This window comes from Calidris pugnax, unplaced genomic scaffold (assembly GCF_001431845.1).
Source record: "Calidris pugnax isolate Ruff unplaced genomic scaffold, ASM143184v1 scaffold30, whole genome shotgun sequence".
NCBI classification, from domain to species: domain Eukaryota; kingdom Metazoa; phylum Chordata; class Aves; order Charadriiformes; family Scolopacidae; genus Calidris; species Calidris pugnax.
The window spans coordinates 5,201,609-5,213,667 of NW_015090776.1; the positions used below are offsets into that span (position 1 = coordinate 5,201,609).

The 12,059-nt window shown below is 57.9% G+C and overlaps 2 protein-coding genes across 2 annotated transcripts in view; one reads left to right on the top strand and one right to left on the bottom strand.

Annotated features, from left to right (window-relative positions):
- Positions 1 to 305: 305 nt before the first annotated feature.
- Positions 306 to 3,057, top strand: HSD11B2 (hydroxysteroid (11-beta) dehydrogenase 2). The gene is made up of 4 exons (XM_014947986.1): positions 306 to 537; positions 765 to 950; positions 1,991 to 2,128; positions 2,551 to 3,057. Exons 1-4 carry the CDS (start codon positions 372 to 374, stop codon positions 2,910 to 2,912), a joined length of 852 nt encoding a protein of 283 aa, XP_014803472.1. The 5' UTR covers positions 306 to 371; the 3' UTR covers positions 2,913 to 3,057.
- Positions 3,058 to 3,978: 921 nt separating this feature from the next.
- ATP6V0D1 (ATPase, H+ transporting, lysosomal 38kDa, V0 subunit d1) overlaps positions 3,979 to 12,059 on the bottom strand; it is a 40,337-nt gene continuing 32,256 nt past the window's right edge. The window contains exons 5-8 of the mRNA XM_014948842.1: positions 7,934 to 8,011; positions 7,171 to 7,347; positions 5,797 to 5,874; positions 3,979 to 5,348 (exon numbers count right to left, since the gene is read on the bottom strand). Of these exons, the coding sequence (XP_014804328.1) occupies positions 5,187 to 5,348; positions 5,797 to 5,874; positions 7,171 to 7,347; positions 7,934 to 8,011 (495 nt within the window). The 3' untranslated portion in view covers positions 3,979 to 5,186. The remainder of the gene's footprint in view (positions 5,349 to 5,796; positions 5,875 to 7,170; positions 7,348 to 7,933; positions 8,012 to 12,059) is intronic.

Consider the following 12,059-nt stretch of genomic DNA (forward strand, 5'->3'; position numbering starts at 1 on the left):
CCTCCTGCCCCACATCTCTGCCGGGTTCTGAGCTGTCCCGGGGTGGGGGGGGGCCCTCATGCCTGTGGTTTCACCTGCGCTTCGCATCAGAGGAGGCGCTCGGGGCGATGGGGTTGCAGATAAGGGAGTGTTTTCTTCCTCCCCTGCAGGAGAGAAAACAGCAGCTCCGTGACCTGCGAACGCCCCAGCCCAAGGTCACATCCCCCAGGGCTCCCGAGCCAGAGCGGGGCAGCAACACCCCAGCGGGGGATTTAGTCCCTTTGGGGGAGGGATGTCCCCTGGGGGTGTCAACAGCCACCACAGGGCTCCTCTCTGCTCCCACAGGCTGCGACTCGGGCTTTGGACAAGCCACAGCCCAGCATTTGGATGCCATGGGCTTCCGGGTGTTCGCCAGCGTGCTGGACCCCCAGGGGGCCGGTGCCCAGGAGCTGCTCAGGAGCTGCTCCCCGAGGCTGACGCTGCTACAGATGGACCTGACCAAGCCTGAGGACATCCAGCGTGTCCTGCAGCACATCCAGGCCCACACCAACAGCACAGGTAGGGAGACCTTGGCTCATCCCACCACCCTGCAGCTCCCTGGGACCTCAGCTTAGTTGGGGGGGGGACCAGGATGGCAGGTCCATGTGCCCCCATCTCCCCACTGAGGGGCTGCATCCAAGCCCGGAGCACCCTGCAAGTCCTCATGATGTGGGGAAGGGCAGGGTGGGGGGTCCTGCCCCATGGAATGGGGGGGGTTTAACTCTTTGAGCATCCCATCCCCACAGGGCTCTGGGGGCTGGTGAACAACGCCGGCTTCAACGACACCATCGCCGACGCCGAGCTCTCGCCGCTGGGCAAGTTTCGGGCCTGCATGGAGGTGAACTTCTTCGGCTCGTTGGAGCTCACCAAGGGGCTGCTGCCCCTGCTCCGCTCCGCCGGCGGCCGCATCGTCACTGTCAGCAGCCCCGCAGGTGAGCACGGCCACCGGCCACCCCACCACCCCAACTCGGGTGGTTGTGGCTTGTGGTTGATGCCCCCAACCATGGGTCTGGTGTGGCTTCCAGCCCATCCAGACATCTCCACTGCCAGCCCCACCAGGCTGGCACCATGAGCCCCTTTCCTTGGGTAAAGATGGGGAGCGCAGCCCTATGCAAGCCCCCCCCCCAGCACACCAGCAGCTCCTCCCTCAGCCCTTCTCTGTTGGAGTGGGACCAGAGGAGGCCACCGCATGAAGGTCAACTAGACCAAGTGTAGGGTCCTGCACCAGGGTCAGGGCAACCCAAGCACAAATCCAGGCCGGACAGAGAGCAGTCCTGAGGAGAAGGACTTGGGGGTGTCGGTGGAGGAGAAGCTCCACACACATCCCCAACCTGCGCTGGAGCCCAGAAACCCCCCGCACCCTGGGCTGCATCCCCAGCCCCGTGGCCAGCAGGGAGAGGGAGGGATGGGGGGGATTCTGCCCCTCTGCTCCGCTCTGGGGAGACCCCCCCCAGTGCTGCCTCCAGCTCTGGGGCCACCAACAGCAGAAGGACATGGAGCTGTTGGAGCGGGGCCAGAGGAGGCCCCGGAGATGCTGGGAGGGCTGGAGCCCCTCTGCTGGGAGGGGGGGCTGAAAGAGTTGGGGGGTTCAGCCTGGAGAAGAGAAGGCTCCAGGGAGACCTTCCAGCCCCTTCCAGTCCCTAAAGAAGGGGGGCTCCAGGAAAGCTGGGGAGGGACTCTGGATCAGGGAGGGGAGCCACAGGAGGAGGGGGAAGGGTTTGACCCTGCAAGAGGGGAGATGGAGCTGAGATGTGGGGAAGAACTTGTTTGGTGGGAGGGTGGTGAGAGCCTGGCCCAGGTTGGCCAGAGAAGCTGTGGCTGCCCCATCCCTGGAGGGGTTCAAGGGCAGGTTGGAGGGGGCTTGGAGCAACCTGGTGTGGTGGGAGGTGTCCCTGCCCAGGGCAGGGGGTGGCACTGGGGCAGCTTAAAGGTCCCTTTCAACCCAAACCCTTCTACGATTCTCTCCTGCAAGGTGACCTGCCCTTCCCCTGCCTGGCAGCCTACGGGGCCTCCAAGGCAGCCCTCAGCCTGCTCATGGACACCTTCCGCAGCGAGCTCCAGCCCTGGGGTGTCAAAGTCAGCCTCATCCTGCCCGGTTACTACAAAACAGGTAAGAGGGTCAGCACCCACTTGCTGCCTGCACCCATGGGCAAGTACCCCACAGGAGGCAGACGGAGCCATGGCAGGAGCAGGCGGTGACACAGGATGCACCTTCTGAGCATCCCCAGCCACCTCCCTGGGGATGGTGGCCATCCTGTGGCCTTTGGGCTCCCAGTTGGCAAGAGGGAGGGTCAGGAGCACGCCCTGCCAGCAGATCCTCCACCGCTGGGGCTGGCCAAACCAGTTCTGCCCCATTTTATGGTAGCAGGATCCAAGTCCTCTGGTCCAGTCCTGGGCTATGAAGAGCCACCACGGTGCTCCCATCATGGCCGGGATTTCACAGGACCTTCCTGGGAGGGGACTGGGGGCTGCTGGAGGAGGGGAGGGGGGGGCCACACAGCTCACACCTGGCGGGGGGCCGCGTCCTTGCAGGGACGACGTGCGACCCTGCCTTCTGGAACCTGCAGAAGCAACGGCTGGTGGCCAGCCTGCCCCAGGAGCTGCTGCAGGCCTACGGCGAGGACTACGTGGAGGAGATCAACCGCCAGTTCATCCAGTTCATGAAGGTGGCGGTGGAGGACCTCAGCGCGGTGGTGAACAGCATCACGGACGGGCTCCTGGCTGCCAACCCAGCCGTGCGCTACTACCCGGGGCAGGGCCTCGGGCTGATGTATTTCATACACCGCTACCTGCCCTATTTCGTCCGAGACTTGTTCTTGAAAGGGTTCTTCATCAACCCCAAGCTGCCCCGAGCCCTGCGGCGAGAGCACCACGACCACGCCAAGAAGGCCTGACCCAGGTCCGCCTGCGGTCGCGGGGCAGGAGCCAGCCTTCTCCCGGGACCCCCGGGGACACCGGCCCCCGAGCGCGTGCGCAGCCGTCGGCGTCGCCCTCCTGCACCGCGGGGGAACCGTGGGCACCAGCCGGCACACACCAAATCGCTTTCCCAAATCAGGCAGATCTCTTTTCTATCGTGCGAGAATCAACGTTTTCTAGAGACCTCGGGTTTGTATTTTTTCTAACCGCGCGTCCTCCTCCGAGGGGGCCGCCCCTGCCTGACTCGCCAGCTCCACACCACGGGCCGGGACGGACCTCAGGCATTTCCCAGCTGCCCATCATCTTCCTCCCTGCCCTGGGAGCCGTGGGCCTTCGTCTCCATCCCCTCTTGGCTGGGTCAGGCCCGGGATCCCGTGGCCACCACCTCCCTGCCCTTCCCTACACACTCCACGTGCCCCGGGCGAGCGCGGGGGCCGAGGCCGGGCTGCGGAGCTCTTCACGAGATGAACTACGTGATTGTCACTTTTTAAATAAATCTGTTCTTGATACGCCACCGGGCTCTGGCCGTCTCCTTCCGGGGTGTAGCGCTGTGATGCTCGGGCAGGGATGGGGCCCAGCTGGCAACCACACCGAGCACGGTGGCAGGAGCCTCGCGTGGGGCAGAGGACTCCACCACCAGCCCCAGGAAAGGGGACAAGCCACCAGGAAAGAGCTCGCATCCACTCCCAAAGCCTCCCTTTTGCTTTGCTTCCAGGGTGGGGTGAGGATGGAAGGAGGAGGGCAGTGCCACACACGGGAAGTCCAGGCACAGGGGGACTTGGCCAAGCCAGGGGACGTGCCAGCAGCTCCCCACCCACCTGGCTCGCTGCCCTACGGCCACATGAGCAGCAAGGGCTACATCTCCTGGGCACCTACCAGTTCCAGCTTGGGCTGGGGTTAGTGCCCAGGGCCCCCAAGGGGTGGCACGACCCCTGCTTCCCAGCCCCAAGTCATGCAGGAGCCATGACACTGTGTCCCCAAAGCAGAGACAGGCTCCTCTTGGGGACATGGGAGGAGGTGCCCGAGTAAGCAGGGAGAGCAGAGTGCAGGAGGAAGATATTTATTGGTGCAAAGAGGAGGGGGATCACAGGTTAAACAAACACTGCAGAGGTGACCACAGCACAAGCTGGGATGGAGCCGCTCTCCACCCATCCCTCCCAGCACGTGTTCTCCACCAGCGAGGTCTCTCCGGTGCCACGCCACCACGGGGCATCTCCCAGATCTCAAGGACAAGTGGGATCTCGCCTGGACGGAGAGGAGCAAGGAGCAGGGCTGCCAGGCTGTGCCCAGGGCTTGGCTCCCACTCCCTAACCACAGAGGGGCAGGGCCGGGACAGGGCGTGGGACATTTCTGCCACCAGCCACCCTCAGGGTGACCAAGAGGAGCCAGAGCCAAGGGCTGCCCTGCCCAGTGGCTCCACAGCAGTGCCAGCCTGGTCACTGGGAGGGGGCTGCACCAGCCTGGATGTGCGGGGGTCCAGCACCATCCCCAGAGCCAAAGAGGAGCTCCAAGCCATGGGTCTTGAGGGGAGGAAGGATCTCATGCAGCTTATGGAGCCCTTTCAGGCTGCAGGGCAGGAGGGAAACTGGTGAGAGCTGCTCCCGAGGCCACACTAGTGCAAATGCTGGTGGAGCAGGGAGGAACATGGTCCACCAGCACATGTCTGGAGCCAGCAGTCTGGCTCTGCCCTGACCTTCCCACAGGCTCCGTCCCAGTCCTGGCCAGGGCTGCCCAGTATCTCCCAGGTCAGAGTTAGCTCCAGGGGGAGGCAGGGATTGCATAGCAGCAGGGGCTACGCGACAAAATTACACTCCAACTAAATCTCACAAGAACAACATCGACTAGGAGGCGTGCAGAGCACTGAGGGAGAGGACAACCCGGCCGTGGTGGACCCGGTACCTTCCTCTGTAGCAGCGGGAACCCCTTGGAGACAGCAACCCCCCCAGCTGGTGCTTGCTCTACCAGCAATAAGCACAGACAGACGATGAGTAGAGTAACACGGGGACTATGGGATACACAACAGGAGTGTCCCCTCCTGCTACACAGGGCCAAGCCTGTGGCACTGCTCCCTCCGGACCCCTCACAGCACACACAACGCAAACTTCAGCTCGTCAATAATTTAACTAGCGACTGTACAGTTTCCTCATCTGAGCCAGTTCCACAGATGGGACATCCCCGGCGCCTGGGGAGTGAAGACAGGGGGTCCCTCCAGACTCCAGGGGTGGGAAGGTTGGATGGGAAAGAGAGCGGGGTTAGAAGATGGGGATGTAGTTGTCGATCTTGGTCCTGTGCCGCTGGGCGATGCACTCCGCGATCCACACGATGTTGCGGCACTCCTGCTCCTTCAGCTTCACGAAGGCGTAGAAGACTCCAAAGTGGAACTGGTTGAGGAAAGCCAGCTTGTTCAGCTTCACCTGGGGAGAGCCCAGAGGAGGACATGTCACTTTGTCCACCTCAGATGGGAGGAGCTGGGCAAAGCAAGGCTGGAGGGCTCAGCACAGGGGTAGTGCTCTGCGCCTCTCCAGGTCCTCGGGGCAGCTCTAACCTACAGCACATGGCTCGGGACAGGCTCTGACACTTCAAAATTCTCCTTTCCCACATAATTACACTCTGGTTTTGCTATCGATGCACCAAACACCCACCAGCAGCCCCAAATTTACCTCCCACGCTGCTCTAAGCTGTCTGGGTGAGAACATGAACCGAGAGCACCGTGCTGGGTCCCCGTTCACTCACTGGAGCATCCTTTTCCTCTCCCCAAACTCTGCTCCTCCACAGCACCGCTGATGGGGCACACGACAAGCCTTCTGCTCCCCTGAGCTTTGCAAATGCCACAGGCCAAGAAACATTTTGGGGTTCACTCACCTCATGCTCAAAGAACCTGTCTTCAAGGGTCTTGTCTCCGGGGTTGCTGCCAGCCCCTTCAAATAGCAGCTTGTACTCCTGCAGGAGGACGTTACAAGAGGTTATACTCAAACCCTTCCAAGCTCAGCAGCATTCCTGGGCCCCGTACATCAAACAGACACCCCAGCCACCATGGCAGGTCAGCAGAGGACATGGAGAAGCCAGGAGTCCGCCCTGTGCACACACTAGTAACAGGATGCTACTGGGGCTGCACCGTGCACACACCAGCTGGAGGCAATCCCCAGAAAGGCAGAGAAAGCTTTTTTTTTTCATCCATGAGCTTGTCCAGCCAGAGATTCTACCCCTCCTCTGAAATGTGTGGCTTTCAAAGCCATATTGTCACTTGGAGCCAGTAGGGAGGATGCACCAGGTACAGACCCCTCCACGTACAGACCAGAGTGTTTGGGCCAGACTCCTCTGCCCACAAACACTGGCACGTGCCCTGGTTGCTTCAGCAAGGGGACACCGAGCTCTGACTCCAAACAGGCCCCCCAGCCACACACGAGAGCAGCTTAAGGAACCTGGACACATCCAATTGTGTCCTCCCGGGTCAGTGTCTCCCCCACAACTGAACCAGAGCTCAGAGCGACCCACTAGATGTGGCACCACTTCTCGCTGAAGACATAGAATCAGAGAATCATTCAGGTTGGAAGAGACCCTTGGGATCATCAAGTCCAACCATCTACCCTACTCTACATAGTCCTCCCCTACACCATATCCCTCAGTACCCCATCTAAACGTCCCTTAAACACATCCAGGGATGGTGACTCAACCCCCTCCCTGGGCAGCCTGTTCCAATGCCCGAAAATGGCAGTACTTTTCCCTATTCCCCCCCACCAACCAGCCAAAAAGAGACTGTCACTGCAGCCACACCAATATCTCAAGGGTTTGGTGGTGAGGGCAGTCCCCACATCCTGGGCTGGTCTCCATATAACAAGCCAACAGCATCCCAAACAAGCCAAGCAGAGCACAGGACCGACAGCAGCAGCAGAAGACAGAAGGAACCCCCTTCCCAGGCTGTCAATCCACAAGTTCCCCTCAATCCCTGAGAAGCTCTGATCCAGAGCAGGTCATAGAATCACAGAATGGTTTGGGCTCCCCTCAATCCCTGAGAAGCTCAGATCCAGAGCAGGTTTGGGTTGGAAGGGACCTCAAAGATCATTGAGTTCCAACCCCCCTGCCATGGGCAGGGACACCTCCCACCAGAGCAGGTTGCTCAAGGCCACATCCAGCCTGGCCTTGAACCCCTCCAGGGATGGGGCATCCACAACTTCCCTGGGCAACTTCCCCAGGTCCTTGCACCAGTCCCCACAGCCCTCACCCCAAAGCACTTACGGGGTAGTAGTCGGCAACATTTTTGACTTGTTCGTAGTCATCTGCTCTGGCCAGCTGAGCCAGGCCCTCAGGGTAGAGCTTGCCACAGTGAGGGAACAGCTTTGCTCGGTCCTCCTTGGACAGCTCAGTACCAAATGAGTTGATGGTGATGATGAAGGCTCTCCGGTCGGCTTCGAACTGTTGGGAAAAGAAGAGAGGTTCCACCTTGGGATGCAGCATCTTTGCCTGAGGCTAGCAGATACTGATGCTGCTCTGAACAGAGACACATCAGAGGGCAGTGTGAGCAAGCTGCCTATGACACACATGGCTATTCAGTGCTTAGCCAGGGCTGGCTACTTGTGCAGGCTCCCAGTATGCCCAGTAACCAATGCCTGGGGAGCAGTCAGGTGAGGAAGTTCCCCAACCCACTAAGCAGGACCCTGCCCAGGTCAAGAAGTCTCTCTCACCTACTGCCCCCAAGGCCTTCCCATCCCACAGCTGGCCTTGCCATGGCGACAGGCCGGGCACCAAACAGCTCTGGCTGTTCCCCTGCTCATTATCCATGCCATGAAGGCAACAGATGGGTTAGCACATGCCAAGATCGGGCAGGTTTGGTTCCCCAGTCCTAGTGTTTTCCTAGGTCTTCCAGTGAGCAGACAGAGTCTGCATGGGGATGCTGAAGAAGATCTTGAGCATCCTCGGTGCTCACAGGCAAGCTGGGCCTGAGCACCAAGCAATGAGCATCACTGCAAGCCCACCCAGCTACAGGGGGTTCCAGACATACCTCCAGGATTGGGCACATGGCATCTGCCGTGGTACCTCCCAGCACCTTGCAGAACTTGTAGAAGGACTCCAGGTAAGCCTAGAAGGGAGAGGGCAAATGAAGACTTTTCTACACAGGTTTGTCTGTGCTCCACAGGACCGCGCAGGAGGGGACAGACAGACAGCGAGCAGGGAAGCTCCCAGACACAGCACAGGCATTCTCACCCCAAGTGAACTTGGATGCCAAGCCCACACAAGGGACAGTGCTTCCCCAGGAGCTGGAGACATGAAGGGTTGTGGTTGGGTTTGTTCAAGTGACTGTATGAGTTACTGCACACAAGATCCCCAGGCAGCAAGGGAGAGAGTCTATTTTGCTCTTTTGAGCCGTCTAACTCTGAAGTATCACATGGTTTCCTGACCCCACTCTGGCCTCCACAAACATGCCAAGCCACACAACTATAGCTGCAAGAACCTACGCTCCGAAAGTACCGCTGTGTAAGCAGGGTCAAGAGATGAGACAGGACATCTGTGAAGTAAACCAGCCACTCTCTGTAATTCTCTTTTTACACTGCAGCCGCTTGGTCTCCATCCCAAGCGGAGCACCGCAGAAAACACATCAGACTAGGGCCTCCAGGAAACGTAATCCTTTGTCGAGATGTTCCGTAATCCAGCTGGAAGATGACTGTATCTCCCAGGGGGAGGCCCATGAAGGCAGTGCATGGCTAAAAGTGCTGTTCAGCAAAAGCTTTTTTCAGAAGGAGCCATCATGTGATAAAATACCTCCCTGGACAGAGAGCTGCAACCAGAATCAGTCAAAAGGGATGGAATAAAGCGATGCTGAGCCGTCATAAATCTCTGCTTTGTCACAACAGCTCCAGGACTGTTGTGTCTATCCAGGAAGATAGACCAAGAATGCACATGTCAAACACCCTCAGCCTCTGCACGAGGAAAGTACCTGGATTCCTGTGCTCTGTAGCTATTTGCTACTGCAAGGGGACACCGCTGGGTGAGCATCACACACCAAAGAAACGTTGGCTCTGGCACTCGGCGCTGCTCCAGCGGAGGAGAGCAGGGAGCATCAGCCTGCAGTTACCACGGGAACAAGGACACGGATAACGGACTTTGCTTCTGAGGCTGAAAGAAGAGGGAACCTGGATACGAGGTTCTGTCACTACCTCTGCCCTTCTCAGAGTCCACACCCAAACTTCAGGCTTTAGAAGCAAAACCAGGTGAACTCGAACACCCAGTGGTACCTGTGAAGTTCCTTCCGGTTGGCTCTGGCACTCGGGGAGGAGAGCAGGGAGCATCAGCCTGCAGTTACCACGGGGACAAGGACACGGATAACGGACTTTGCTTTTGAGGCTGAAAGAAGAGGGAACCTGGATACGAGGTTCTGTCACTATTACCACGGGAACAAGGACACGGATAACGGACTTTGCTTCTGAGGCTGAAAGAAGAGGGAACCTGGATACGAGGTTCTGTCACTACCTCTGCCCTTCTCAGAGTCCACACCCAAACTTCAGGCTTTAGAAGCAAAACCAGGTGAACTCGAACACCCAGTGGTACCTGTGAAGTTCCTTCCTTTTCTGCCCTTAGGAACAGATTGCCTTGTAGAGAGACACTTGCTCAGGTCAACCATAACCCAGGATTTCATTGAGTAGTAGAACAGAGCAAGGAGATGCTCAGTGTATAGGCAGTACCTCCTGTACCTCCTTGCCTCTCCCACACATCACTCCACATTGATTTGCCCACTATATTTTGTTGTCCGGTCACAAAGCTCCTTTCTACAGGAAAGGCACCAGCAAAGGCCAAAGTCAGCCAGCTTCACTTCAACACACCCACTGAAGATGTAGAAAAAGGGGAGTAAGCTTTGAAGATAACAACGCCAGCACAGCTCCATCGCAGAACTCCACTGCTGAGCACCTTCTACACCAAGAGCACACCACTTAGTTTTAACCTCTCTTTAACCTGCTCTTGTGGCCAAGAGGCCACCAGAATCCTGGGCTGCGTAGGGAAGAGTGTGGCCAGCAGGTCAAGGGAGGTCATTCTCCCCCTCTACTCTGCACTGGGGAGGCCACAACTGGAATCCTGCCTCCAGTTCTGGGCTCCCCAGTTCAAGAGGGACAGGGAACTGCTGGAAAGAGTCCAGCGTAGGGCAACGGAGATGATTCAAGAATTGGAGGATCTCCCTGGTGAGGAAAGACTGAGAGAGCTGGGACTCTTTAGTCTGGAGAAGAGAAGGCTGAGGGGAGACCTTATTAATGCTGACAAGGATCTCAAGGGGGGGTTGAAGGAGGATGGAGCCAGACTCTTTTCAGTGGTTCCCAGTGACAGGACGAGGGGCAACGGGCACAAGCTGGACCATGGGAAGTTCCACTCCAATGTGAGGAAGAACTTCTTCACGGTGAGGGTGGCAGAGCCCTGGCAGAGGCTGCCCAGGGAGGGGGTGGAGTCCCCTTCTTTGGAGATTTTCAAGACCAGCCTGGATGCTCCTGAGTAACATGCTCTGACAAGCTCTAGGCAATCCTGCTTTAGCAGGGGAGTTGGACTAGATGATCTCTATGGTCCCTTCCAACTCTAAAAATTCAGTGAAATTCAGTGAAACCTCCCCATCTTAACCATATTTCCATTCAAGAACCTTCTCACTTGTCACTCCTGACGAGAAACCTTTGTAACTGCTTTCCTCCTATGAATCCTGTTGGAACATTCTGTCTACTTGCTCGCAGATTCCTTTAAAAAAACAAACCTCCAGAAGGTCGGGGAGGTGGCACTGCCCCTCCCATGCCAGCTCCTCCTGGACACAGGTATCCATCCCAGGCACCTGCCTGCTGTGTTCCTCAGGGCAGCTCTGTGCAGATTGCAAACCTGATTTTATTTCCTTCATTTGCCTATGAAGACCATTTGCATCCTATTATATGTTTTCCAGTCCTTGGGGAGAAAGGTGGCTTCAAGTGAGAGTCTGGAAGGGGCAGTTACCTTTTTCACCCTTGTGATTCACCCCGTGATTTGTTACCGACGGAGCCCTCGTGCTCCCCGGGGGCTGCTCTTTAGCAAGAACCAGTCCCAGCACTGGCCAAAAGACACCAGGCACCTACCTAAATTGGGAGGTAGGAAGAACAGAATGCAAGGCAGCATCAGGCCTCGAAAACAAGATGGGAAAGGACTTGGCAGCTGAGACCCAAGGAGACAGCACCCCTTACCCTGTGCCTTCTCCATCTCAAGGCAGAGGCTGCGGGTGTTTATGCGTACAGGCGTACTCCCTCCCTCCCCCAGTACAGCCAAAAGACCAGTACACGCCAGAGGCCACGGGCAGCTGGGCATGACTGCTGACACGCAGCTCCTTCTCCCCTCCCTTCGCCTTCTTCCCTTCACGCCTGACCTGTTCTCCCCCTCTCCAAAGGGGCCAGGCCTTCCTCGGGAAGCAGAGGTCACAGCGACTGCGGGCCGGCTGCGACCAGCCAAAACAAGGCCACCAGATACCATCTGCATCCCACCCTTCATCCAGAGAGTGGAGATGGAGCGATAGCCACAGCCTGCACATAAACACCTGCTTTGACTGCCAGCTAAAACCAGAAAAGGCCTGCAGAGGAGACACCGGTTCCCTCGGCAGGCTCAGGACAAGAAGAACCTTTGCCCCTCCACATTGTGGTGCCTGCAGGACTCTTCCACCCCCTCCACCAAGAGCATCTAACCCCAACCACACAACTGAAGGCTTGAGCAAACCCTCGGAGGCTCTTCTGAAAAAGCTCAAGACAAAAAGCTCAAGACAGAATCTTCTAGGTTGGAAGGGACCTTAAAGATCATCTTGTCCAACCGTCAACCTAACTGACAAAAATAGACACCCACACAACAAACAAGAAGCATCACCATCACTAAACCAGACCTCCCAGCACTACATCAACCCGTCTTTTGAACACCTCCAGGGATGGTGCCTCAACCACCTCCCTGGGCAGCCCATTCCAATGGCTGAGAACCCTTTCCGTGAAAAAATGTTTCCTAATATCCAGCCTGAACCTCCCCTGGCGCAACTTGAGGCCATTTCCTCTTGTCCTGTTGCCTGTGACTTGAGAGAAGAGACCAACCCCCACCTCTCTACAACCTCCTTTCAGGGAGTTGGAGAGAGCAATAAGGTCTCCCCTCAGCCTCCT

What these genes read in the sequence shown, in the direction of transcription:
- HSD11B2 (XM_014947986.1), top strand. Translation starts at nt 372, where the DNA reads ATGGGCTTCCGGGTGTTCGCCAGCGTGCTGGACCCCCAGGGGGCCGGT. An exon ending in CACTGTCAGCAGCCCCGCAG is followed by an intron (nt 951 to 1,990) that starts GTGAGCACGGCC and finishes CTCTCCTGCAAG; the next exon opens with GTGACCTGCCCTTCCCCTGC. An exon ending in GCCCGGTTACTACAAAACAG is followed by an intron (nt 2,129 to 2,550) that starts GTAAGAGGGTCA and finishes GCGTCCTTGCAG; the next exon opens with GGACGACGTGCGACCCTGCC.